This window comes from Microcebus murinus, chromosome 3 (assembly GCF_040939455.1).
Source record: "Microcebus murinus isolate Inina chromosome 3, M.murinus_Inina_mat1.0, whole genome shotgun sequence".
In the NCBI taxonomy this organism is placed as follows: domain Eukaryota; kingdom Metazoa; phylum Chordata; class Mammalia; order Primates; family Cheirogaleidae; genus Microcebus; species Microcebus murinus.
This window is the reverse complement of record NC_134106.1, coordinates 20,130,106-20,155,446: the sequence shown is the minus strand read 5'-3', so window position 1 is coordinate 20,155,446 and position 25,341 is coordinate 20,130,106. Positions and strand designations below refer to the sequence as shown.

The following is a 25,341-nucleotide window of genomic DNA, read 5'->3' as shown; positions in this document are numbered from 1 at the left end:
GGCCAGATGGGACCCCACACCCACCTCCCTGGCAGCGCCATGTTCGGGGCTCCGTGGTGCCCACCACAGCTGGACCACAGCTGTCTGGGCAGAGATGCACTCCACTCTCCGGCCTGCCTGGGCACATGACGGAGGCTTGGAAAGTGACAGGTCTTACACCAGAGAGGATCATTCTAGGCCGGAGGTGCCCTGTTTGCTTAAGCACTGATGTGGGAGAGAACATTCCGAGCCCTGGGGACGGTCCCGACACAGGGAGTGGAAGCTGGGGGGTGGACAGGGGTCTGCTTGTTTCACTTTCCTTCCTGTGTTGGGCCTTCCTGGCTCTGCTGGCATAGGCCCAGGCCCCGGAGTCCAGCGGAGGACTTCTCACTTCCACCAGACGCCTCCTCTTCCTCCTGTCGGGGCCTCCCCGCCCCCAGCTCTGAGGAGCGCACATGTGCCGCTTCCACGGGAGGCTCTGCTGGAAGCTGGCCCGCCCAGGCGCCCCGCACAGCCCGGGAAAGCAGCTTGGCAAGGCCTCCACAGCGCCTTCTGCTTCCTCTCAGGCTGCTCCGTGAGCCTGGGAGCCACGTCCAGGGAGGGAAGCCTACCTGGGAGGACTCGGGTTTGGTCCTGTTTTTCTCCAAGGCCCTTGTCCCTATTTGCCACCTCTGGGCTTCCTCACCAGATAGCAGTGGACTCAGAGTTCAAGTCCTAGACCCTTAGAGCAGAAGCAGCCTTAGAAACCGGGCCGTGCAGGGCAAGGGCTGGGTACGCGGAGTGTTCCCGGGCTGTGCACTCGAGTGGCCCACCTTTCTCAGGGGGCTGTGGTAGTGTCTCTGCGCACTTAGATGGCCAGGGCACCTTTCGCCTGGCCAGTCCACGTGTGAAACTCTATCTTATGGAAACACGCAGGTGTACAGAGAGCTGTAAGTGCAAGGATGTTCACTGTAGCAAAAAGTAAACCAGCCTGAGGGCCCACCGGCAGGGAGCTGTTTGCATAAATTTTGGAGCATTCAGATCCATATGCACTGGGATGGAGAGGTGCCCACTATGCTTGTTAAGTGAAAAAGCAAGTTGCAGAACATTATGACTAGTATGTTACCCTTTTGAAAAAAACATTTCTGGATCCGAATGTGTGTAAGAATACATATGTATAAACATGTAACTTACACATGATTGTAGATGCATAGAGAAAAGTCTGGAAAGGATACTCACCAAACTGTTAATAATGGTTTACCTTGGGGAAGTGATTTTGGGGGTAAGGAGTTGGAATAGGAGCTTTAGGGCTGGCGAGGTGGCTGACGCCTGTAATCCTAGCACTCTGGGAGGCCGAGGGAGGAGGATAGCTTGAGCTCTGGCGTTCAGGACCAGCCTGAGCAAGAGCGAGACCCCATCTCTACTAAAAATAGAAAACATTAGCTGGGTGTTTTGGCACGTGCCTGTAGACCCAGCTACTTGGAAGGCTGAGGCAGGAGGATTGCTTGAGCCCAGGAGTTTGAGGTTGCTGTGAGCTAGGCTGACACCATGGCACTCACTCTAGCCTGGGCAACAGAGTGAGACTCTGTCTCAAAAAAAAAAAAAGGAAATAGGAGCTTTAACTTTTTAACTCTAGTCATTTTTGTGTGGTTTGAATTTTTATAAATAGAAAAAATAAAGACTTAAAAAAGACAAAACCTCCATTGGTTTAGCCTAATCCTCTAAGGTGGGGAAACCAAGGTGCTCTCTGAGAAAAGTGTCCTACTGAGCAGATGTTACCCTGCCCTTCTGGGGGGCAGGCATTATTTTGCAAACAGAGCCACCGGGCAGCCTGGTGGCCCTGGGCATGGCAGAGTACTGAGCACAGGGACCCTTCCTGCCCCAAGCTGGACACCTCTGTCCTTCCTGAGGTGTCCTGGCCCGCTTCCTTCCAAATGGCTAAGGACCGAGTATGTACACACAGCAGAGCGCAGGGGGTACCCCGCTCTCCTGCTCTGTCCTTAAAACATGTGTGACCTTAAGCAAATCACAGAATTCTCAGAGAGCCCCAGATTCCTCTCCTGCTTCCCAGAGAGACTGAGAAACTCTACAGGGGTCATAGGTGAGAAGAGCGTTGCCCACCGTTCAGGGACACACACAACAGCCAGGAGTACTCTTGATTTGATTGTTATTGCCTGGAACCTTAGCAAGTTCAGTTCTCTGACTTGAGGGGAAAACAAGTACGTTCCCTTGTGAGGGGGCAGTGTGGGACCCCGTGCCCAGGAGGGGCTGCTGCAGAGACTGCAAAGTGCTTGCTGGGGCCTCGGCTCTTCTGGGTCTGACAGCCTGGGAGAACCCGTGGGGGCCCAGAGAGTGCCTCCTTGGGAGGCCTCCTTGTCCCTCATGCCTCGAGAGACCAAAAGAAAAGCTGAGAGTCAGACCAGCCTGGATTCCCAGAATTGATCTGGGGCCACTGGAACCCTCTGGAGAGGGGGTCCTGATTTGGATTATGGGGAGCATTTGTTTTTTACTAGGAGCTGCAGAGAAGGCTTGGAAGCCTATGTAACCTCAGTGAACGAGAGTGGGGGTGCCCCTTGGGCAGTGAAACCAGGCTGCCAAACCTGCCTGGATTCTTCTTCTGTTACTTAAACTGGATTCCACAGACCCCATGACTTCAAGGGGCCAGACCTATGAACCCTTTGACATTGAAAGCAAAATTATGAATGTATCTGCTTCATGAAGGTCTATGTGAACACAATTTCTGGACAGAGGGTGTACAACCTTCACTAGAATTTCAGAGGAGTCAGTGATCCAAAATAGGCTAAGACTGCTGGTCTAATTCTCCCTGTGTGTCTTCCTTCATCTCTGCAGGTGGAAAGCAGCGACACGCCAAAGGACACTGCAGTGACCTCCAAGTCCCCATCCACGGCCCAGGACTCAGGCCCCTCCGAACTGTTACCCAATGGGGACTTGGAGAAGCGGAGTGAGCCCCAGCCGGAAGAGGGGAGCCCTGCTGGGGGGCAGAAGGGCGGGGCCCCAGCAGAGGGAGAGGGTGCAGCTGAGACCCCGCCTGAAGCCTCCAGAGCAGTGGAAAATGGCTGCTGCACCCCCAAGGAGGGCCGAGGAGCCCCTGCAGAAGAGGGTGAGTCCCCAGCACAAGGGGCAGCCTCTTCTGGGCCCACCGGGATTCCCTTGAAGATCAGAGACTTGGTTCTCTGGCAGGTCCCAGGAGGGATGGGTTGGGTGGTAGCTGAAGGTCAACCTGCCAAGGCTATGGCATGGAGGCTACTGGTTAAGTGGAGCCGGCACACATTTTATTTGGCTCATGTAGTGTTTTAAACATTTGAAAAATTAGTTGCCAGTATTTAAAAATCAAAAAATTTCACATAAAAATCTGGAGTTTTGGCTTCCTTTGGAAAAAAAAAAGCTAGATCTGGCAACAGTGGGTTTGCAAAGTGCCAATGGTTGCTAGACTGGGATGATGGCGGGTCTCATCCACGGCTGATTGTGCCCCCCAGTTTCCCTTAGCCCCCACCTGGCCTGCTTACTCTTCCACGTGACCAGCAGCTCTTGGGGACTATTGTGTCTGTAGCCCCAGCCTGGGCACTCGAGGGCAGCAGATGCCCTGTGTGCCTCCCCCAGTGCGGAGGTCCTAAGCCCACCATAGTTTGGTTGACTCCCCTGGAAACTTGGTTGTCACAGTAGGGGCTGGGGGGCAGGTTGGGGTGGAGGTGGTCTATGCACTGCCCAGCCCAAGCCTCTTCATCTGGGGACTTTTTGGCCTAGCCCTGAAATCCTGGAAGGTTGCCCACTTTTCTCTTTTAGGTTAAGCCAGCAATTTCAGGGCCAACCGAGCTGTAAACATGTTAGTAATGAGGACAACTAGCATTTGTACAGGGCTTCACAGTTTACACAGCGCTTTCTCATACATTATCACATTTGATCCTCCCAGGGCCCTGCCAGGTTGTTTTGCATATGTGCATTTTAATTTCAAAAAGTCTTCCCTCCAAGTGTGTATGATGGAATGAGTAAATTGATTAATTGGCGTGACTTATTTTGCATGGATCCAAACCTAATATTCATGCAGGATAGAGAACATTTCCAGAAAAGAGATTCCAAACCTATTAAAAAGCTTTCACTCATTTATTATTCAACAAATATTTATGATGCTCCCACTATGGGCAAGAGCACTTGCTGAGGCATTTTGCATTTGTTGTTTTATTTGCTCCTCCAAACAATTTATTCAAGAGGCATTACTGTCCCCATTTTAAGGAGAAAATATTGAGGTTAAGAAGATAAAATGACTTGCTCATGGACCCCAATCTTAAGTGGCAGATCCAGGATTTATTAAATCCTGGTCACGTGCTTTCCCTCATCCTCTGCTGTTCTGGAATGGGGCTTGGTGGGCTGAGACGGTTCCTGAACTGTCCAGGCCCCCTTGCATGTATTCTGACCCTTCATGGGAGTGCGGGAAGGGCCTGAGTGGAATGAAACAGAGGAGGAAAAGGAGAAGTCACCATCCCTCCAGCTAACAATGCCAGGTATGCAAGAGAGACCCCATCAGCCCTTCCTAGCAAATGTGGTGCCTCCCCACGGGCCAGTCTCAGTTGACTTCCAGGCTCCTGGGATCCCACCATAGCTGGTGCCAAGCTGCTGCCCAAGGCCTTCCTGTCTTGTGGGATAAAACCTTGGCTCTAAGACTGCTCTTTAGCCTTGAAGGTTTGTTTTCAGTTTGAGATTTTCCTGTCTCCATTTATAGTTGTTCTCAGGAGCTCCTGCTTCAGTCAGTCAACAGGTGCTTATTAAATACCCATTTCATGTGTGCTAGGATCTCTACCAGGTCCTGGGGAAACCATCATGAACAAAAACGCAGTTCTTGCCTTCAGGGACCTCATTTGGCTCAAAAGAGACATTAATGAGAAATCCACACTTCAAAATGTGTGATTGTACGTGGCGACAGGTGCTCTAAGGGAAATCAAACATGGTTCCGTGAGGCCAATAACAAAGGAACCTGGGCTGGCGTGAGCTGTTATGCCTAAGCTGAAGAATGAGCTAGTCCATCAGGGAGGGAGAGTGGAGGGAGACAGTGAGAACAGGTATAAAGGCTCCCACCTGGGAGGGAGCAGGGCACCCAGGGACCTGGCAGAAGCCACAAAGCCAGAGTGCCAGGGAGAAGGGTGTGGGAAGCCCTGTGGGCGGACGGGCCAGACCAGGCCTTCGAGGCTGCCTTCTCAGGGGTGACATGATCACCTTTGCTATTTGAAAAGATCACTGTGTCATGTGCATCCTGGAATGGAGCAGAGGGGCAAGGAAGCAGGATGAGAGGCTGGGAGGCAGCTACAGGTGTCAGAGGGGAGGTGGGGTGGCCCTGATGAGTGAGGTGGCAGCAGAGATGGAGGGAGGTGACAAAGGCCAGGGATATGAGAGGGAAGGGAAAGATGGTATCAAGGATGATCCTGGGCTTGGGACTTTCAGACATTAGGTGGATCTTCCTCAGAATCTGAGTGCTGAGGATGGCAGGCAGAAACGTTCCAAGTCTGAGCCTCCAGAATTTGGCATGGGACACTCCTGTGTGGCCCCAGCTACCCAGGAAGGGGAGATGCTGACAGGGATCAGAGCTGGTGAGATCCCGGAAGGCCGCTGTGAATGGCCCGGATGCTGAGATTGGTGAGGTGTGTCCTAGAGGGGTGGGCAGTGGCCTACCGGAGGCTCTGCCAGGGTGTGGCAGGCAGTGGCTTGATCCGGGGTGGAGGCTCCTGCAGTCAGCTGACAGAGAACCCAGGCTCAGCTGGTCGTTCAGATGAGGAAGGAGACTGAGGCCCCAGGGAGGATGTGGCTGGCCGTGGTCTCCTTTCAGTTCCCCTCATTCCAGGTCTCTTCTCAGGGGGCCTGTCCATCTCTCCTGGAGCCCCTTTCATTAGTTCCTATATTGCAAAAACACAGGACTTTAAGGCAGCGTGCCTGTGGCCCGGGCACCCTCCCATGTGCACGTAGGAGGTCCAGATGCTGCTAGTACAGCCCAGGGAAGGAATCAGGAAGAGGGGAGATGGTGAAATGAGCCATAAGGACAAGAGCCAGCACCTGGACAGGCCGCTGCTTGCCTTGGGACTGCTCCTGCACGCCCCGCATTAACGTTGTAATGGTGGTGACAGTGCCGAAGGTGACGTGGCTGTCCTCTACTGAATGTCCGCTGGATTGGGTGTTCTCAATCCTCATTGCCCATGGTGGTCCACAGACCACTACCAGTGGCCACACTGCCTGGGAAGTTAGAAAGAGCAGAATGGAATTGCAGGTCCTACCCTAGACCTGCTGAATCAGAATCTACATCACAACGTGCTTCTCACAATTTCCACACATATTAAAGATGAAGAAGCCTTGCGCTGCATGTACTCTGATTTCATCCTTGTGATCCCGTGGGGAAGCCCCTTATCCCTATCTTTCAGATTAGCAGACTGGGAGTTCAGAGAGGTTACTTATGCAAGATTATATAACTAGTAAAGGACTGGATTAAGGTCAGCACAAAGCCCCCCTCTGCTTGGATTGAGCTTGGGGCCCAGGATCAGGCCAGCGATTGCCCCCTGAGGCACACCTGGCCTCAACCCTGCCATGGAGATTTGAGTTCATGGTGATGAGAACTTGGGTGGCCCCTGGCTGAGCAGTCTCAGTCCTAGAGGTAAATGTCAGAGTGCTCTGGCCTGCCCCCCTCCCTTCCCCATGACCTGAGATGCCCTAGGGTCATGTTCAGGCCTGCCAGGGCCACCCTGCAAGGCACCCAGCCACCTGGACCTGCCCTTGACCCTGGGTCTGGGCCAGGAGCAGCTGGGCTGCATGGGCATACTGAGAGCAGCTGACCTCCCTGACTCACGACAAGTGGCGCATTCTGAAGCAGCAGGCCAGGCTGGAAGGCGTGTGTGTGCATGTGAGAGAGAGAGAGAGATCACTCAAGTGGGCATGCGCAGAGTCTGTCAGGGAGAAAATTCCAGAAAGAAGCCAGTTGGAAACGGCATAAGGAAAAGCCATTCTGTTTGGGGGAGCCTTGGGAATCAGGAAAGGGGCACGTCAAGGAATAATGGTGGTGGTGCATGGGAGAGGGAGCTGGCCCGGGCATCAGGGACCCTGAAAGTTCATCTCAGCTCTGGCCGGAAGTCACTCCACTCCCCAGGCCTCAGTTTCCTCTTCTGCAGAATTTAGGGGCTGGACGAGTCCTCAAATCATCTCACAATTCCTCTCAGCCTTGATTTTGTTCTAGTGAATAAGTGATTCTCCATAAATGTAATCCAGTGCCATGGAAGTCCCAGGTGGGAACCGTTTGCGGTGCAAAGGAGACTGGGGGCGATGCTGTCTGGGGGGTCCCCGCTCCCACCCTGCGCGGGCTGACGCAGCTGCTCCCGGCGCCCCCTCCTGGCCGCCCGCGGCTCTGGGGCGAGCGCGGAGGTCCGAGAGGAGGTGGCGGCCGGGCCTGGGGGCGGGGGTTTGTGAAAAGGTGGGGAGCTGGCTGTGGGGGGAGAGGCCGGAAAGGAAGCAGGGAGGGGGAGACAGACGTGACGGTGCGACACACCTTAAAAGGCCGGCCACGTACAAAGCACCGGCAAGTACACATTCTCACCCACCCACACAGGTGCCCGCGACAGACGCCCGTGTCCCGCCCCCGCGGCCGCCCACGTGACATGCCTGACGCCAGGGCCCGGACCCTTCCTGACTCCCTCCCCAGTGCTGTCACCCGGGACACCGGCACACAGCCGGGGAGGACGGAGTTGTGCGGGCCGGGGCAGAGCGGGCAGAGCCCGGGACTTTGTAGTGAGCGGGAGGGCGACACCCTCCCGGCTGAGCATCCAGAGGCCATGACTGCCGGCTGGCTTCCGCTCAGAGCCAGATGAAGCAGGGGCTGTTTTTTCCGTTTTGGGCCTTTCGTCTCCCCCCACCCCAAGCTACCAGGAGCCAGCCTTGGTGACCTTCCTGCTTTAGGCCCAAGCTCAATGCTCGCTAGGCTCCAGAGAAAAGCGGCCAGGGGCCCAGGTGGAAGGAGGGCTCCCACACACGCTCCTGCAGGAAGCTGGGAAGGCACAACCCACCTGGCCCCAGGGTGTGGCCTGGGGAGGGGGCAGGGTGTCTCAGAGGAGCACAGGGAGAGGGCAGCAACCTTCCTAACTGCGGAGAAACTGGGAAGCTGAGCACTGCGGAATCACTTAGGGAAGGGGAACGACACTAACATGTATTGAGCGCCTACAGTATGCCAAGCCCTGCTCTAGACACTCAATGGTCACAAGAACCTAATGATTTTAGAACGTTTATCTACCTTGCTTCAGTGAGGAAACAGGCTAGGAGAGGTTATGGAGGTCACACTGAGACAGCTGGAATGTAAACCCAAGTCTAGAGTAAAGGCTGAAGTCTTGGCCTGAGAATGGGGCGGGGAAGGGAGGGACAGAGGCAGATAATAATAGAACCGTACTATTTCAAACTGCAGGAGGACCTTGGAAACCATCTCCAGCATCTTTATTTTCCAGGAGAGGAAACTGAGTCTCACAGACAAAGTTGCTTCACCAGGGTCTTGTTCCACTTGGTCCAGGGTTCTCTCCCTCCCCACAACACACACCCAGATATGCCTGGGAGTGTTTTTACCCCCAACACAGCAGCAAACACTCCCAGGGCCCCTCAAGGCCAGCCCTTCCTGTACCCCCTCCACCTTCCTGCTCCCTCTGTTGACTGGGAGTAGCAGAGTGGGATATTTTTAGTCCCCTTCTGTGTACCTGACACAGAGTCAACCGGCCAGAAACAATAGCCCTGACTTTTCTCTTATTCCTTCACACTTGAGCCTCAAACCCTACCTAGGCCTTGCCCTCAGCACTGTGCCTGGCATGTGGCAGGCCATCATGTTTGAAACCCGAACAAGTAAATGGTTGAAGGACCCCTGTCCCTTGTGGCAGGGCCCCCAGGCACAAAGTGGGGCCTCTGAGCCACTCCTGTAACTCTGCCAACGGTCCCTTTGTTCTTCCCTTCTCCACAGGCAAAGAACAGAAGGAGACCAACATTGAATCCATGAAAATGGAGGCAAGTGTTTTCCTCACCCCAGGGGCTCTGTGGATCCTGGTTCTAGAAGAAAGCCACGCCTCTGCCGCCACCGCCCCACTGTGGCGAGTGTGTGGGAGGGGGGTAGGAGGGTGGGCCCCCTTCTTTACACATCCCTCTGTGAGGAGAGGAAGTGGGTGTGGGGTTGGAAGTCCCCCAAGGAGGCAGCCAGCTCATCCTCCTCCGGAGACCAGGCACCTCCCCACGCGGCCTGTGTCCATGAGCGCCCACCCTACCGTGCACATCCCTCACTTCTCTAGCCTGGACAGGCCTGCCCAGCACTTCTGCGGCTGCCATCTCTGGCTGGGAGCAAGACTCCCCATGTGCCCTTCCAGGGGAGTGCCTCCTCAGCCCCCACCAGGAGGAATATAGCCTGCAGTGGGGCTGTCGGTGCCCACCTTAATGCCTCTCTGTCATCTCTCTGTCCTAGGGCTCCCGGGGCCGGCTGCGGGGTGGCTTGGGCTGGGAGTCCAGCCTCCGCCAGCGGCCCATGCCGCGGCTCACCTTCCAGGCGGGGGACCCCTACTACATCAGCAAGCGCAAGCGGGACGAGTGGCTGGCACGCTGGAAAAGGGAGGTGAGGTGTCTTCTGGCCTGGGTCCCAGTCTGTCCCACGGAACTGGAAAACCAGAAATTAGCTTCAGCTGCCATCTCGGAGTGTTGTCAGGCCCTAGCTGAGCCTCAGTCTCCCCTCAGATTAACCCCTAGAACTTACAGGGAACTGTTTGATCCCTAGAGGGTGACTGGTTCAATTGTTCTTTCTGCAAATGTTCGCTGAACGCTTACTGTATACCTGGCAGTGTACTAGGCTCTGTGCGTAAATGGTCTCTACCCTGGTGGAGTTGATGTTGTGGACACAAAACAAACAACAGACTGATGTAGAAGATAACAGAGGCCAGATTTAGGCAGGGTGGTCAAGATGGGCTTCCTGGAAGAGGTGACATTTCAGTTAAGATCTAAAGGAAGCGAAAAGCCGGCTGTGTGTGGCGTGGGGTGGGGGAGTGCTCTAGGCAGAGGAAACAGCACCCGCAAGGCCCTGACTTGTCTGGCCCAGGGTGAAAAGAGCCAGAGAGGAAGAGGCCACACATGGCTGGAGAGGCAGGCAGGGTCCAGCCACACAGGGCCTGGCAGGGTCTGGCCAAAAGCTGGTTACTTCTGAGTGTTCTGGGAAGCCACTGAATGATCTGATGTGGATTCAAGTGGCAGCAGTGGAGACAGGACAGCTTAGGATGTACTTTGGAGGTAAAATCAGCAGGGCTTGCTGATGGATGGGCAGGGAAATGTACACTCGCTTGAGGAGGACTCCCCGGACCTGGCCTGAACCTCCGGTGAGGGGTGAGAGTCGTACATCTGCTCAGATGGAGGCCAGTGGGGTGGAGTGCAGGCATGGCAGTCAGGGCTGCAGGGGTGAAGGTGGGCTCGAGAGCAGAACTGGCATTTACATCCACAGGGACTGAGGGCTCACCTGGGAGACGGGAGAGACAGAAAGTCCTAGAATTGGAATCGTGTCCACAGAAACCCCAACAGTTATGCCACATAGACAGGAGGAGTGGCAGGCATGGGGACTGAGAGGGAACGCTGAGAAGGGGCCAGGGAGGAGGGCAGGAGGGAGTGGTGTCTTGGGAGGCAAGAGGTTTTCCTGGGAGAGCGTCTGCCCAGCCCTGTGGAAACCAAACTCATGGAGACATGCCCATGGCATTGCACAACCTGGAAGGAGCTGGTGACTTTTCAGAGAAGCTTCTGTGGGGGGCAGGGGGGGAGCAGCCCTTGGAGGGCTTCAGCTGCTCACAGAGTGGGGAAGTGGAGGCAGAGGCTGAGAGACCCAGGAGGGCCATCACTCCCCCAAGCACCGTGTGTTTATTAGTGGAGAAAGGGAGGCACAGAGAGAAGAGGGTGGTGACCTACCTGCACCAGGAAGGGAGAGGAAACTGCCACCACGTGGGGCACTTCACCTTGGCTCTCATTTCATCTTTACCCCAGGCTTCTGAAGGAAGGCGGTCCCCTCAGTCACCCTGCGAGAGCCTGCTCTAGAGAAAGTGCCAGACAGGCGGGGGTTCTCACCTGCTTGACTGTTTCTAGTTCCTGTGGGATCCAGGAGGGCAGAAATTACTCTCCAGGGAGAGCCTGGAAGAAGGATGCCCTGTCTGAGGTCTGGGGCAAGAGAAGCACCTACCCTGAGTGGGGAAGTGCTGTCTTTGGGATGGAAATACTCCAGAACCTGCAGGGGGTGGTGGGGGCTGTGCTTTGTAACCCCTCGTTATTCGCCATGTTTCTGCTTAGCCCTGGGGCAGGAAGCTGAGATATTACCAGGTCTGGATCTGGAAGAGCTTTTAGACAGTCTGTGCTTCTCAAACTGTGCTCCCTTGAAGAAGCAGTAGGGAGTCCTGACCTCAGTTACAATGGAAAAAGGGATATTTTCTCAAAAAATTAAGAGAATAGATACATTTCTCAATTTTAAATGTTCTATTAAAATTTAAAAAGACTTTTAATATTATGGCTGGGCACGATGGTTCATACCTGTAATCCTAGTACTCTAGGAGGCCGAGGCAGGAGGATAACTTGAGTTAGGAGGTCTGAGCAAGAGCGAGACCCTGTCTCTACTAAAAATAGAAAAATTAGCCAGGCGTGGTGGCTGCACCTATAGTCCCAGCTACTTGGGAAGCTGAGGCAGGAGGATTGCTTGAGTCCGGGAGTTTGAGGTTGCAGTGAGCTACATGACATCACTGCACTCTACCTAGGGTGACAGAGCAAGACTCTGTCTCAAAAAAAAAAACAACTTTTAATGTTATGAACATTTCTAATGTTCACAGAAGTAGAGAGTAGTATAATGAACCCCCATGTATCTATCACCTGGCTTCGACAATTTATCAAAAGACTTTTCTAGTAAGTCTTCAGCCTTGGCATCTGCTTCCCTACACCCACTCAATGAAGGTAACAAGGAGTATTAAAAGAAAAACTAAAAAGTTGATTTAATTTAAAATATTTTTGGTATGTGTGACTTGCAGTGTGGGGCCTCCAAACAAAACACTTTCTGCTAGTAAGATTGTTCCTTGTTTACATGCTGAGAGCAAAGATGCCCATAGACCCCAGTACAAGTTTTAGGACTACTGATCCCTCATTTTCAGACTATGGGACTGGGTCTACAGGGTGATGTGTCAGGCTGCAAGCTTACACAGCACATTGGGAACGGGGCTGGCATAGAATTGGAGTTCAGGCTTCCCGCTCCTATGAGGGGCCTGGCTCCTGAACGTCACACTCCTCCTGGGCTGCGCTGGGGTGAGGAAGGGCTTGCTGCAGGTGTCAGGAATGGTGGGAAAACACAGGCAGCTTCCAAGATTCCCAAGTCCCTTTCAGACTCAAGAGTAGTAACAGTTGCCATCTAAGTGGGGTAACAAGAGCATGGAAACCCACCCTCTTTTCTCAGTCCCATCTTAGTTCCTTGGCATTTGACCCTTGCTTCTGAAATTGCCTCCCTAGGCCTTCCTGACATCCGTGCAGGTACCTCCCCGCCTCCTTCAGCTGCGTCTCGTCAGCGGCATCCTCTGCCCATAACTGTGGCCTCTGCAGATCGCTGCCCCCACCTGCTGCCAGTGTCCATCTACTTACGCTTACCTTCTCTCCTAGATCCAGCTACACGCCCTCCTCCCAAAACAGACACCTCTCCTCCTAACCAGCCACCTGCCTTCAGTGCTCAGCTCCCACTTTCCCAGGAGATGTCACTTGAAGGTCCAGCCAGCACTTCCTAATCTCAGAATGCCACACCTACTTTTTAATTCATTCGCGGCATCTTTACTCAGGCTACTACCAGAACCCTCCATGTCTGGTCGCCATGTACGATACAGGGGCTACGGGAAGCATAGAGATTCCTCATTCTCCCAAGAGAGGATGAGGCTCATGGCACCTGTAGGAAGAGCATTGCCCTGAGCAGGGGGAGTGGGTCGGACTAATTCTGCCTGGGGTCATCCATGCAGCAGCAGGAGATGGCTTTTGGCTTTTAAATTACTGGAATTTAGGGGAGGGGAAGTGAGGGGAAAGGCATTTCAGAAGGAGGAATAGGTACACAGGGCCTGAGGCATAAAACAGTGTAGCCTTTTTGGGAATTGAAGCACAGCATGGGAGTGTGGGCTGAGAGTAGCAGGAAGTGTGGCTGGAAGGTGGGGTCAGGCCAGGGCCTGAAGGGCTCCATGTGCCTGGTTGCAGAGCTGCCACCAGACCCTAGCCTGCGCCTGTCCCTTCCCTTCCCCTAGTCTGTGTACCCCCCTGGGGGTCTGCTTCTTCAAAATGCACCCCCCCAGCTTAATTTCCTTTTCCTTTGACCACTCTTTTCAGTAGGACCACAGTTATTGAGTGAGGCTTACTCTTTACTTTTCTGTCCACCCAAGATCACCAACCTCCCCAGGCTTTTCCCCTCCAAATTTTAAGACTTAGAATACCACAAAATGAATTAAATTTAAAATAAGTGGATGAGGAAATGAGACATTTTCTCCATCCCTGGGGCTGACATGGGAATTCCTGCTGGAGCTGGGAAGCTGTTGTCTTGTCTGTTCCACCTCCTATTCCTGTTCCTTCACCTGTTTACTAGTCCTCTTATGGATTAACTTCTGCTCTACTCATGCCCAGCCCTGCTACAGAACCTACAATGGCTCCTCATTGTTCCCCCGCCTCACCCCCCCCCCACCATGATGTCAAGTATCCTCTGGCTGCTTCTCAAGGCTTCAACTCTGTGACCTCCACAATTAACCCACCCCACTTCACTATGATTCTCTAATGGGTCCCTTATGAGGGACCAATCTCCCCTTCGCCCTTACCATGCTCCCTCCTTCCTCCCTGCCTTTGTTCCTGCTGTGCTTTCTGCTATCCATGAGTTGAGGCCAAGAGCTGCTGCCTCCTCCCAGAAGCTCTCCAAGATTTCTCCAGTCTATGTTGACCTCTTCCTTTCTTGGAACCCCTGTAGTCCTTGCTATTAATATTGTTGGGTTTAGCACTCAATTATATTACATGCGATATTTTTCACTATTGCTTATGTGTTAATCATGTCTTCCCCTGTCATGGCTAACCAGATATTGGGCAGGGAGAGCAGGCTCGGTGATTACCTGTTGATTGGCTAAGCAGTTGAGAGGTTGGTGAATGGAGACCCCTTCCCTGGGAGCTTGGGCCCTTGCATTTCCCCATGATGAGGACCCACGTGCTTGATCTCCAGGTGGTTTTTCCAGGGGTGCTGACAGGTGTACCTGGAGGATAGCATAGGCCAGGGGACCCGTATGGGAAGCCTCCCACGGATAAGGTGGGGCCCAGAGCCATCCCCACCCTGTGCTCCTGCTGAGCTGAGGAGAACCTTCCTTGGCCTGGCAGAGCCAGCCCCAGCCCAGGTGGTGGGGAGGACAGAGGCGAGGCAGCTCCGCCTCCCAAAGGAGAACAGTTCCTGGGCTCCTCTTCCTCATGATAAGCAGGACAAAACAGACCCTGAGGGAGCCCTGTCGGTTTAGGAAGGGCTTCTCACCAGTCTCTTCCTTGGTCCTGGCTACAGCTCTGCAAGGTGCAGGGACCTAGGGTAGGTGGCTGGGATGTCGGCCTAGTCAGGGGAGGTTGCTGACTCCCAGCTTGTATCACTGCTGATGGCTTTAGGACTCAACTATAACCCATCGATGTTATGACTCTCTCAAGAATCTCTTCACCCCAACCAGATTCTAAATTACTATAGGGCAGGAAAACCACGTCCTACTGTTCTAGGAGCTGGTCTGTTTCCTGGCTCCCAGCCTGCAGGTAGGAAGTCTCAACTCCAGCATCCTTACGCTTATTAGATGCTTAATAAATATTAAATAGTGATGCTAACAAATAATCTGTGGCCCAAATTTCAAGGTCTCTCCTCCCTTCCCCCTCCTGCACTCTGCCACACCCGGCCCCCTCTGCCCCAGGCTGCCCAGCAGGTAGCAGGAGCCTCACATTCCTGAAGGCCAGAGTGCTGTTTACTGTGACCTTTGGAGGCAAGTTCAAATGCGGCCTTAGGTGAGGTCGCACTTACTGGATGGGAGACCTTGGATGACAATTAACCTTAGCCCCAAGCTGAGGTCCCAACTCTGGGGGTAGCGTAGGCTGTACTCCGCTCTCCCAGGTGTGTCTCATCTCTGTGACAGCAGCACTCACCAGTTTGTTTTCTGCCTCTACGCAACTGGAGCTTGTTAAATGCAGACACTCCAGGCACCTCTGCCCCCAGGGCTGGCATGTGGGAGGTCTGGGGTAAAATAGCCCTTAATGAATAATTGTAAACCCAGAGTTGTGTGATTAATAAGGTAACTAATGCATAACACTTAAAGCGGCTATCGCAGAGCTACCATATAATGGGAGTTTGATAATCTTTTAGAAATTATTTTAAATTACATAAGTATTACACAGTTACATTTTTGTATCTATCCTCTCCTGCAATTTTAATTCCCTCACTAGAAGTACTTCATGCTACCAGTTTGGGGTGTGTGTGTGTGTGTGTGTGTGTGTGTATATATCATGATGTTTTTCTGTCCATGCATGTGTGTAAATATATAATTTTGCCTCACAGGTTTGTTTGTTTGTTTTTAATTTTCCTTTTACATAAATGAAACCGCACTGCAGTTTTGTTTTACAGCTTGGGTTTTCACTTACAATAAGTCTGGGCAATCTAGCCACATAATTACTATTATATGCCACCATATGGATTACCATGATTCTATTTAGCTGTTCTCTTATTGGTGGGCATTTATGTCGTTTACAATATTTTACTGTCTAAGCACTGCAGCAGTGAACATCCTTGGTCATGCCTCTTTGTGCATCTGTTTCTCTAAGATAGATAACCTAGAAAGAAAAAGGCCAAGTGGAAAGGAATATGCATTTTGCATTTTATAAAATCTGCCAAACTGTCTTCTAAAAAGGGCAGTGCCAATTTATGCTCCTGTGAACAGGAGAAGACTTCCACCTTTGCCAACATCAATATTTTGATAATCAAATGGGTGGGGAAATGGTATCTTGTTATGATTTTAATTGGCATTTCCCAGATAATAAGTGAGGTTGAACGTCTTTTCATATGTTTATTGGCCATTTGTGCTGCTGCTTCTGTGAGCTTAGCAAATGTTGCTTCCTCTGGCTTTACAGCCCTGCAGTCTCAACAGACTGTGCTTCCTGTCCGCTCAGGGAAGAACAGCCTGTGAATGTCCAGAGGGTCACCTCCTGCTGTGCTATATTCCATTTAATAAGCAGTCACTCCACACCTACCGAGCAGGGGGCTTGTGCTAGGAGCTTTGGGAAGGAGGAGATGACTAAGGTATGATCTCCTGGGCTTCAGGCTGGTTCAGGGGACGTACATGAAAAGAGGCAACTAGACCCAATAAGGGCTAGAACCAAATTATTAGCCGAGTGTATGGGTAGCAGTGTTAGGGTATCCGGACCTGTGGACATTCCTCACTTATTTGCCATACCTGACCTTTTGCAGGGTGGCCTCAAAAATAACATCACCCTTGAAGGAGATGATGACAATTGGAGCAGGCGCAGCAAGTATACTTTAACTAATGGCTGAACGTGTTTTAAAGGTGCTCCTGTGACAGCCTGTAATCAGTAGTGACTTCCAGGGCTGGCCTTTCTCAGAAGCTGTGAAAATTGTCACTAAGGGACCCTCCATTGTCCTTTAAGTGGATGGGCTGTTTGCACACTGAAGTATTTAGTGTGCACAGAGAATAACTGCCCACTTTTTTAGAGGTGAGAAAGTAAGAGGTGGTGGGGTTGTGGCTAGTAACTTGCCCAGGGTCCAACTCCTGGCCCAAGCAATGCCTAAACTAGGGAAAAGGGTATTGAGCATCTAGTAATACTTTACATCAGGCACTATGCCAGGAGCATTCACTTGCACCACAGGCACTAAATATAGTATCTGCATTTATTATAAGAAGTATTTTTTTTGCAATGTCTGTGTTCTTTATTTCAAAGGATAGCACCATCATCCCTTAGTACCCAAGGCAGAATTCTAGAATTAACCTTGACTCTACTAACTCTCATACGTTCTAATTCAACTTTATAATAAGTATTTTTATCCCCATTTTACTATTAGATACCTGAGATTTCCCTAGGTAAGAGGGTGGATGGGATACCACATGGATATCCTATGGAGAGGTCCAGTGGGCAAAACTAGACTCCAAATCTCATGCTCCTTCTTTTGTGCACCCTGATGCCTCAACTACAATCTAGTTTTCCTGGTTTCCAGTCTTGGGCTGTTAGGAAATTAAAGTATAGGTTTAGAAGAGATGAAGAGAGTTGACCTGGCCTTCCACTTCCTGGCTGCAGTTGTTCAGGCTGCTCCATGCCCATCTTTGGGAGGTCTGGGTCCTTTTCTGCTCTCATGACCAGTCCCTCCCTGCCTCACTCATGTGGTCCTGAGCCCTTGAATTGCTGTTTTCTCATGACCATGTGTACGATATTGTGAAATGGGATTAGAAGGTTGGAATGAGATTCGGGAGGCTTGCTTTCTGGTCTCAGCTTCTGCCTGATTAGCTCATCAATTTGAGGAGGTCTTTCTCCTCTCAGCGCTTTAGTTTCCTGGTTTGTAATGTGACAGAAGTAGACTAGATGACCCCAGAGAGTCTACAATTTTGTAATGGTTGGGGAAGGGCTGGAATCATGATCCACGGCTCCCCTTGTCACCTAGATTACCTTGTACGTAAATTCCAAATTAAATACGTGAGTGAATTCTCAGACCTCACATATATATATGCCTCTTCTACAGGCACATAAATAAAGCATCCTTACGAGAACTCTTTTAAAAAATATTTTCATAGACTTCATGTGTTTGGTGATAGAGCCTGGCTTTTCTGTCCTCTTCACTTCCTCCTCGGTTGTTTCGTGCCCGGATCAGAAAGGTAGAACAGAGCACTCATCTGTAGACACTCCGGTCTAGATATGAAGGAGGGGCTTGAGCTGTCTCTGAAAGGTGAGGTTGTAGAGTATGTCCACCACTGACTTGAAAGTCTTCCTTAGGTCAGGAATTGACATCCCTATTTCTGACTTTAGCCACCATCTACCTACATCTGCCTCTTACTGGTCCTTTTCTTTTCATCCATCACATAATCATTCATTCATTACTTTAAAGAGTTGTTGAACATTTACCGAGCAGATACTGCATGCTCAGCCTTTAAGATACCACCATGTGTGTCTGGGTATCCACTATGTTCCAGCATTTTTCAGACACGAAGGAAACAAATTTAAAGGGATGTCAGAATTCCACCCTGGAATCCCATCCTCCCCTGCAAGAGGTAGGCAGGTAAATGAATAGATTGTGCTGTAGTCCTGTAAGGGCTATTTTAGAAAGGTATGGAGGAGGATTGTTTGTTTTTCATTTTTAGAAACAGGGTCTTGCTCTTTCACCCAGCTGGAGTGCAGTGATGCAGTCACAGCTCACTGCAAGCTCAAACTCCTGGGCTCAACTGATCCTCCCATCTAAGCCTCCCAAGTAGCTAAGACTACAGGCACACACCACCATACCCAGCTAATTTTTAAATTTTTTGGTAGAGGTGGGTCTTGCTATGTTGCCCAGGCTGGTCTCAAACTCTTGGCCTTAAGTGATCCTCCTACCTTGGCCTCCCAAAGTGCCAGGATTATAGGCGTAAGCCACCCCACCCAGCCCCCATTTTAGAAATATTAACAGAGAAACTACGAGAGCATTACCTAACTCTGCCCCACTACCTCAGGGAAGGCTTGTGCCAAGGGAGGACACTGTGGGCCCTTGGCTGGAACAGGAGTTTGCCTGACAGGAATAGTCGGGGGAGGGCATGGATTGGTAGGTGGGCAAAGTATCCTCTAGGAGTTTGGAGTCTAGGGCTCCTCAAGATTTCTTGCATATTTGGGTCAACTTTTAGAGGCATTCCCCTAGCACTTTCTATGGGGCTAGCAAAGGAGAAGACATAATGATTAATGTTCTGTCTGCTTGAAAGACTGGGCCACTTGTCAGGGAGGCCTCAGGGATGTTCACGCTTGGGGTAGTTTGCTGGACTCTCTGTGGCTCTTTTCAGGAGCCAATGCATTAGTTGAAGGAGTTAATGGACCAGACCTCAGTACTTACTACTTATTACTTAGTAATTCAGTACTTATTGAATACACTGGACACTGTGCTGGGGTGGGGGCGGGGAGGCCAGTTGGACACAGGGCCTGTCCAGAGGCACACATTGCCTAGTGGAGGAGGCCAGATGTTCACAAGCCCCAGGGGCAGGCAGAGCAGGGGGCTTGCTCTGTTCTCCTGGTACCTAAAGCAAAACACAAAGCATAGAGGAGGATGAGAGCTGCTTCTGGGGGCTCTGGGGAAGCCTCCCGGAGGAGGTGACATCCTTTAGGAATATCAGTAAGTGTGAAAGAGGAGGCCTTTCAGGAAGAGGAACTACTGAGGGCAAAGAAAAGGAGGCATGATGCTTCTGGGTTTCCTAGGAAACAGCAAGAGATCTGGTAACCAGGGTGCAGGGGCTTTGGGGAGGATGTGCAAGAAGAGATAAAACTAGAAAGGAATGGTCAGATGATCAATAGCGAGAAATTTAGGCTCATTCTGCAGTGGGGAACAGAGGTATGAGAGAATTGGACATGCATTTTACAATCCTGGCAGCATTGTAAGCTGCCCAGAGGGGAAGTTTAAAAGCAGGACCAGGTAGGCATTACATTTGACCTTGACTGGGGGGGTCAAGGTAATGGGAGGCAGACTTGAAAAAGATGCTAGGACTGGTCCTGGCTGCAGGGAAGGGAGAAACCTGCTGGGTACTGGGGGCTGGACTGGGAGGCGTCATTATCCAAGACAGGGAATCCTGGAGGGAGAGCAGGTTTGGGGCAGGTGAAGGTGAACTTTTTGTTTTCTTAAGGCTGTATTTTGATAAGTAGAAGTTTTTAATTTTAATAAAGTCCAATTTATCCTTTTTTTTCTTTTATTAGTGTGTGTATGATCTCTAAGAATTTTCAGCCTACCCCAAGGTCATGAAGGTATTTTTTAGAAGGGATTTTAGACAAGCTGCTTTTGAGAAGCTGGCAGGTTGGGGAGAGTTTAGTGGGCAGCTCCAAAGGTAGGTCTGGACTCCGACTGGAGAGTCCTCCACGTGGAAGGGGACTTGCCAGCAGCAGGGCAGGGAGAGAAGAGCCCAGAGCACAGAAAGCAGCCCCACGTGGAGAGGACCAGGACAGGAGAGGCAGGGACACGGAGCTTTGGGAGCAGGTGGCCAGCATCTGTAAGGATGTCTTGAACCAATTAGAGAACTACTGAGCCCCTCCTCACCTATCTGTGGAGCCCTTTTCAATCTCCATCAAGTCCCTGAGGCCACCCCTCACCCCTCAATTTGCACTCCCTCCCGTGCCAGCGCATGGGGCGTGCATGTGCGTGTGCAAGTGAATTTTACCATGTTTCTGACTTGCCATTCTTCAATAGCAACTCTTCCCAGATGCCATCTGACTCTTCCCCTGTTCCTCTTTAGTCAGTGAATGGCAGGCAGCATAAATATTATCTTCACTTCCAACTCAGATGGATCGTACAAAAAAAGGAATAACAGCTCTGTCTCCCGTGTATTTGACTCTAGGTGCTATCTGAGTATTTGACTCCAGATGCAAGCTGAAAAGCAGCTTTGTTGGGCAAAAAATAAAAATTGAATCAAACTTGTTTTATACATACCAAAAACACCATTAGAATTCAGTGTTTCTTAAAGGGTGGTTGCGTGTTACCCTAGCAGCACTGCCTGGGCAATGCATGAAACAGGCACATTCCTGGGTCCTGTCCATTCTGAACCTACTGAAGCAGAGTCTCTGGGGTGGCACCTGTGAATCTGACTTTCTGGCCATACCCTGCATGATTCTGGGGCTTCCTAAAGTGTGAGAACCTCCAAGCTTCAGACCATTAGAAGTAAAGCAAATTTGGCCCAGAAGGGATTCCAGACCGATGTACTGGCAGATTTATCTAGTTTATCACCTACTGGGGGGTGGGGGGATCTCACTGCACATTACAGTTACCAGGGAGTTTTGTTTGTTTAAATACCACTGCCTGGGCCAGAGTAATCACTTCAGGAATTTAGTGATGGCCCTGGCACGTGTTGTTTCCAAAGCTTTCCGGGTAATTCTGACGTACAGCCCAGGTGGCCACTAGAATGACGAGCTGAGGAAGAAGTCTGGGCTCTAAGGCGGGCAGACCTAGGGACAATTTCCAAACAGGGTGCCCGTAGGGGGAGGAGACCGGAAAGGCCTTGGTACAGGAATTTAAATTTTTCCTTTTGGATGGAGATGGAAGGATTCCCGCTGTGTTCAGCAATCGTTACCTGCTATGCTCTATGCGGGTCTACTAGGCTCCTCCTGAGTCTCCCCTTTGGACCCTGAAATTTGAGAGGGTCTGCAGGCCTGAATCTGAATGCTGGTGCCTTAGGCCCCTCCCTCTGACCCCTGGAGCCTGGGGAAGGGTGGGGAAAACAGGCCTGGCTGTTAAGGTTAACAGGTTCCTTTCAGCCCATACCCACCTTAGTATAAAATTAACATTTCCAGGCTGGGCGAGGTGGCTCACGCCTGTAATCCTAGCACTCTGGGAGGCCAAAGCGGGTGGATTGCTCGAGCTCAGGAGTTCGAAACCAGCCTGAGCAAGAGCGAGACCCTGTCTCTACTATAAATAGAAAGAAATTAATTGGCCAACTAATATATATAGAAAAAATTAGCCGGGCATGGTGGTGCATGCCTGTAGTTCCAGCTACTCGGGAGGCTGAAGCAGGAGGATCACCTGAGCCCAGGAGTTGGAGGTTGCTGTGAGCTAGGCTGGCACCACGGCACTCTAGCCAGGGCAACAGAGTGAGACTCTGTCTCAAAAAAAAAAAAAATTAACATTTCTGTCCAGTTTCTAAAGCAAAGTGACAACATCGACATGCCCTAAAGCAAACTTGTCATGAGATTCCTTCTACGTCTCATAGGTCAGCCCCTCCTGACTTCCTTTGATCTTACCTGTAATATTTAGCAGATATTTGTGGTGCCATGAGGCTGGTTAGGAAACCAATATCCAAAGAAACTAGGTGGTTATTTAAGGTCTTGTCAGCAGCTATGAGGCCGTGCTCAGCCCAAAACCCCACAACCCTACCAGTTAGATCTCCTGGTAAGGGGCAAGTGAGGCCTGGGGTCAGGTCACGTGGCACTGCCACCCCCTACCCCTGCCATGGCATCTCTGCCTCTGCCCTGCCTACCCGGCCCCCAGACTCACTTGCATGTGGAGCTGTGCAGACCCCTCAGTTCCAGGTTAGGGGATGAAAGCGACCAGGAAGGAAGAGTTGTGTCTGTGGAGCAGCCCCTCCCTGCACGGAGCAGCCCCGGAGCTGTAGGGAAGAGAAGGCACGGGGGCGCAGTGAGGAAGCAGCAGCCGCTGAAGCTGCAGAAGCCTCATGGCAGATTGGCTGAGTCGCGGCTGCCCAGCATATACCACTGAGGAAGAACAGGGCTCCCTGGGAGAGAATAGGGCGCCAGGTGGGATGAGGCCTGCTTGGGACATATATCAGGGATTACAAGAAGAGGCTTTTGAAGAGATGGGCTCCCCCACCCTGCGTTTTGCTCTCTTGACCAGAAATTCAGTATTCAGATGAATTTATCTAATGTGAGTGTATCAGCACGACAGCCCCCTCTCACGCTCCCCTCCCTAACAGATATGCATAAGGCAGTGCTTGTGTTTTCTATTCCTGTCCTTCATCTGCCAGGGACCTAATGCAATTGCAGATTCCCTCCAAAATCTGTCCTGGGAGGGGAGAACCTGGGAGGTTGTGCCCATTCCAACTTCACCCACTCTCATCTTCCCTTGAGTCTTCCCGCCTCTCCCGATCTCAGTCTCCTTAGATGTCCTTCAGCACATGTAGAAAGCATCTTTGCCACATAATTTACCATCTAATTGCATGCTGTCTTGAATGAGGACTGTGGTTTCATGTGTGGTGGGTCTTGGGTACATAATTAGGCTGTAGCAGAAGCGTGGAGACCATTGCTTCCACCAGCCTACCTGCTGTAGGCGCTCAGGATTCATGAGCCCGCTGGCCCCGTGTTCGGGTGTGCCTCAGGCTGGCTGAGAGGCTGGCTCCAGGCAACAGCACAGCTTCCTTATGGGTCCTAAAACTAGACCCATGGCATTTGCCCAAATGCTTCTCCTCTCCCCAGACTCAGGGAGGAGGTTCTGCTACAGGGCCCAGGTTTGGGGTGGTGGCATAGAGCCCAACCAGGCCAGCCCGCTGCAGTTGCCATGGTGACCCTTTTGCTTTTCTTGAGGAGGATGGATTTCTCTTTCAGCCCGAATCATCTGCCTGGGCTACCACCATTCTGTAGGCTCTGGGAACCAGACTCCTGGCCCCTACCTTCCACGTTCTGCCACAGAGGGCAGCTTGTGGAGAGCTTCAGCTTTATATCACAATCTGGTGTCAGACAACAGCATGATCTGGCTTGAAAGGGGAACAGGAGGGCAAGGCACAGGTGAGAGGCTCACCTGGGATGTGTGCAGGAGGGTGTGCACCTCCCTCTCCTACTGCCTGCCTCACCTGTCCCCAGACCACTTCCTCTTCAGTTAATGACTCTGACCCCTCAGGTGGGCTCAGTCCTCTCGAGGACTCAGTTTTCTCATTTGTAATAGAGACAGCCAGGGCTGTCAGTGGTTTCCACACCTGCTTAGTATCTGAATTACCTAGGGAGGTTTTAATAGATTCCTCGGCGCCACCCTAAGTCTGCTGATCTACAGAGGTAGAGCCCAACAGTCTGTATTTTTAAAATCCTCCTTGGGTAATCCTGATGCAATTAAACCCAAGTGAGTTTGGGATTCTCCTGGCAAGATGATCTCTAGGGCCCTCATGGAAAGAAAAGGAAGCTCTGCCCTGTGCTGAGGACTGCTTGGCCCTTCTGCGTTCTCAGGGGCTTCTAGAGAACTCCTACAGGTTAGTCTTGTCAGAAAGCAGGTGCTTGCTTCCTGGTCATGCTGGCTAAGCCAAGACCAGGCCCTCGTCTTTCCCTCTCAAGAGAAGCCAGGAGACAGAGAATGACAGGAAGGGGGGATGTTGCCATAACAACCAGCTCCTGGCAGAGGCCTCCCTTCTAGGGGCTGGTACTTCACCCCAGTCCTGGTGGTTTCCATGGAGATGGGTTACTGAGGGATGGGGGAACATGTGCCCCACTTAGAGCATTAGCCAGGAGCTGCTAGAAGGCAGAAGCCCATCACCAGGTGGGAGCCTTGGACCCCTGTCAACCTAGAGTCCTCTCAACATGGCCTCTGCTCTCGGGTACACATCTGACACCTTCTCCCTGCTTAGTTGCTCTCTCTGCAACTGGTCTCCTTAGCAACAAGTCCTGCTAACTCCATGCTGTTGGCTCCGTGGCTATTTTTAGCTTCACTGCCAGCAACTGAGCCCTGGTCATTTGCTTGCAACCTCCATATGGATTTCAGGGGAATAGGAAAACAAAGATTCCTTTTGGGAGCCCTAGACTGGGACCTCTTAGCAATTATTAGGATTTCTGCTATGAAAAGGACCTATCCCCCAATTTGGAACTTGAGCGGTGGATTAGGGATGAGGCATCTGAGACACTGTTGCATTCAGTTCAACAAACACTGTTTTAATCCCCTATTATGTGTGAGGTGCTCCAGCCCACACCGCTTCCATATGAAGCTGAATAAGATCCAGTCCCTGCCCTCTAGGAATTTTTAATCTGTGGAGGAGAAAGATGAGTACACAGTCACCTTTGTACAAGGCAGAGCACAGACTGGCAGGTTCTAAGAGAGGCTTACAAAGTGCAGGGAAGATAAGGGACAGTGGGGCAAGATAAGGGTGAGGCGCCAGAGTGGCACTGTCCTAAAGCACTTTCTGTGATGATAGAAAGGTTCTAAAATCTCTGCCATCCAGTAGAGTAGCTTCCAGCCACATGTGGCTAGTGTGACTGAGGAACTGAATTTCCATTTGTATTTAATTTTAACTAATTTAAATAGCCATTTGCAGCTAGTAGCTCCCTTACCGGACAGTGCAGGGCTACAGAAACTTTCATGGTGGAGGCAATTTGAGGTAACTGGCGTAGGAGGATGGGCAGGATTTTGGCTGGTAGAGGTTGAGAGGCATTCCAGGAAGAAGGCAGGCGTGAGGAATACCAGGTGGGTGGGCAGAGTGGGCTTTGTGATATAAAACGGAGGCCTCCAGATTCGTGGGGGCTTTGAATGTCATGCAGAGTATTGACTGCTTGGCATTGAGGCTTCTGAGCTGTAAGCAGGAGGACAGGTTCAGAACAGACATTTGTCCTGATCTCACGGCCTTTTGTCTGGATAGGTTTCCCTGGTCCTGGGGCTGGTGAAAATACGTGTGTGGCAGAAAATATGCAGTGACT

General features: G+C 51.5%; 1 protein-coding gene across 6 annotated transcripts in view; it reads left to right on the top strand.

The window, feature by feature from the left end:
• DNMT3A (DNA methyltransferase 3 alpha) overlaps nt 1-25,341 on the top strand; it is a 102,636-nt gene that overhangs the window by 51,586 nt on the left and 25,709 nt on the right. For 5 of the 6 annotated variants that reach the window (XM_012788128.3, XM_012788126.3, XM_012788129.3 and 2 more), the window contains 3 exons: nt 2,809-3,079; nt 8,942-8,985; nt 9,434-9,580. In XM_012788128.3, the coding sequence (XP_012643582.1) occupies nt 2,809-3,079; nt 8,942-8,985; nt 9,434-9,580 (462 nt within the window). Of the gene's footprint in view, nt 1-2,808; nt 3,080-8,941; nt 8,986-9,433; nt 9,581-13,734; nt 16,560-25,341 lie in introns of those variants that run through there. The other variant, XM_012788133.3, reaches the window with a different exon arrangement.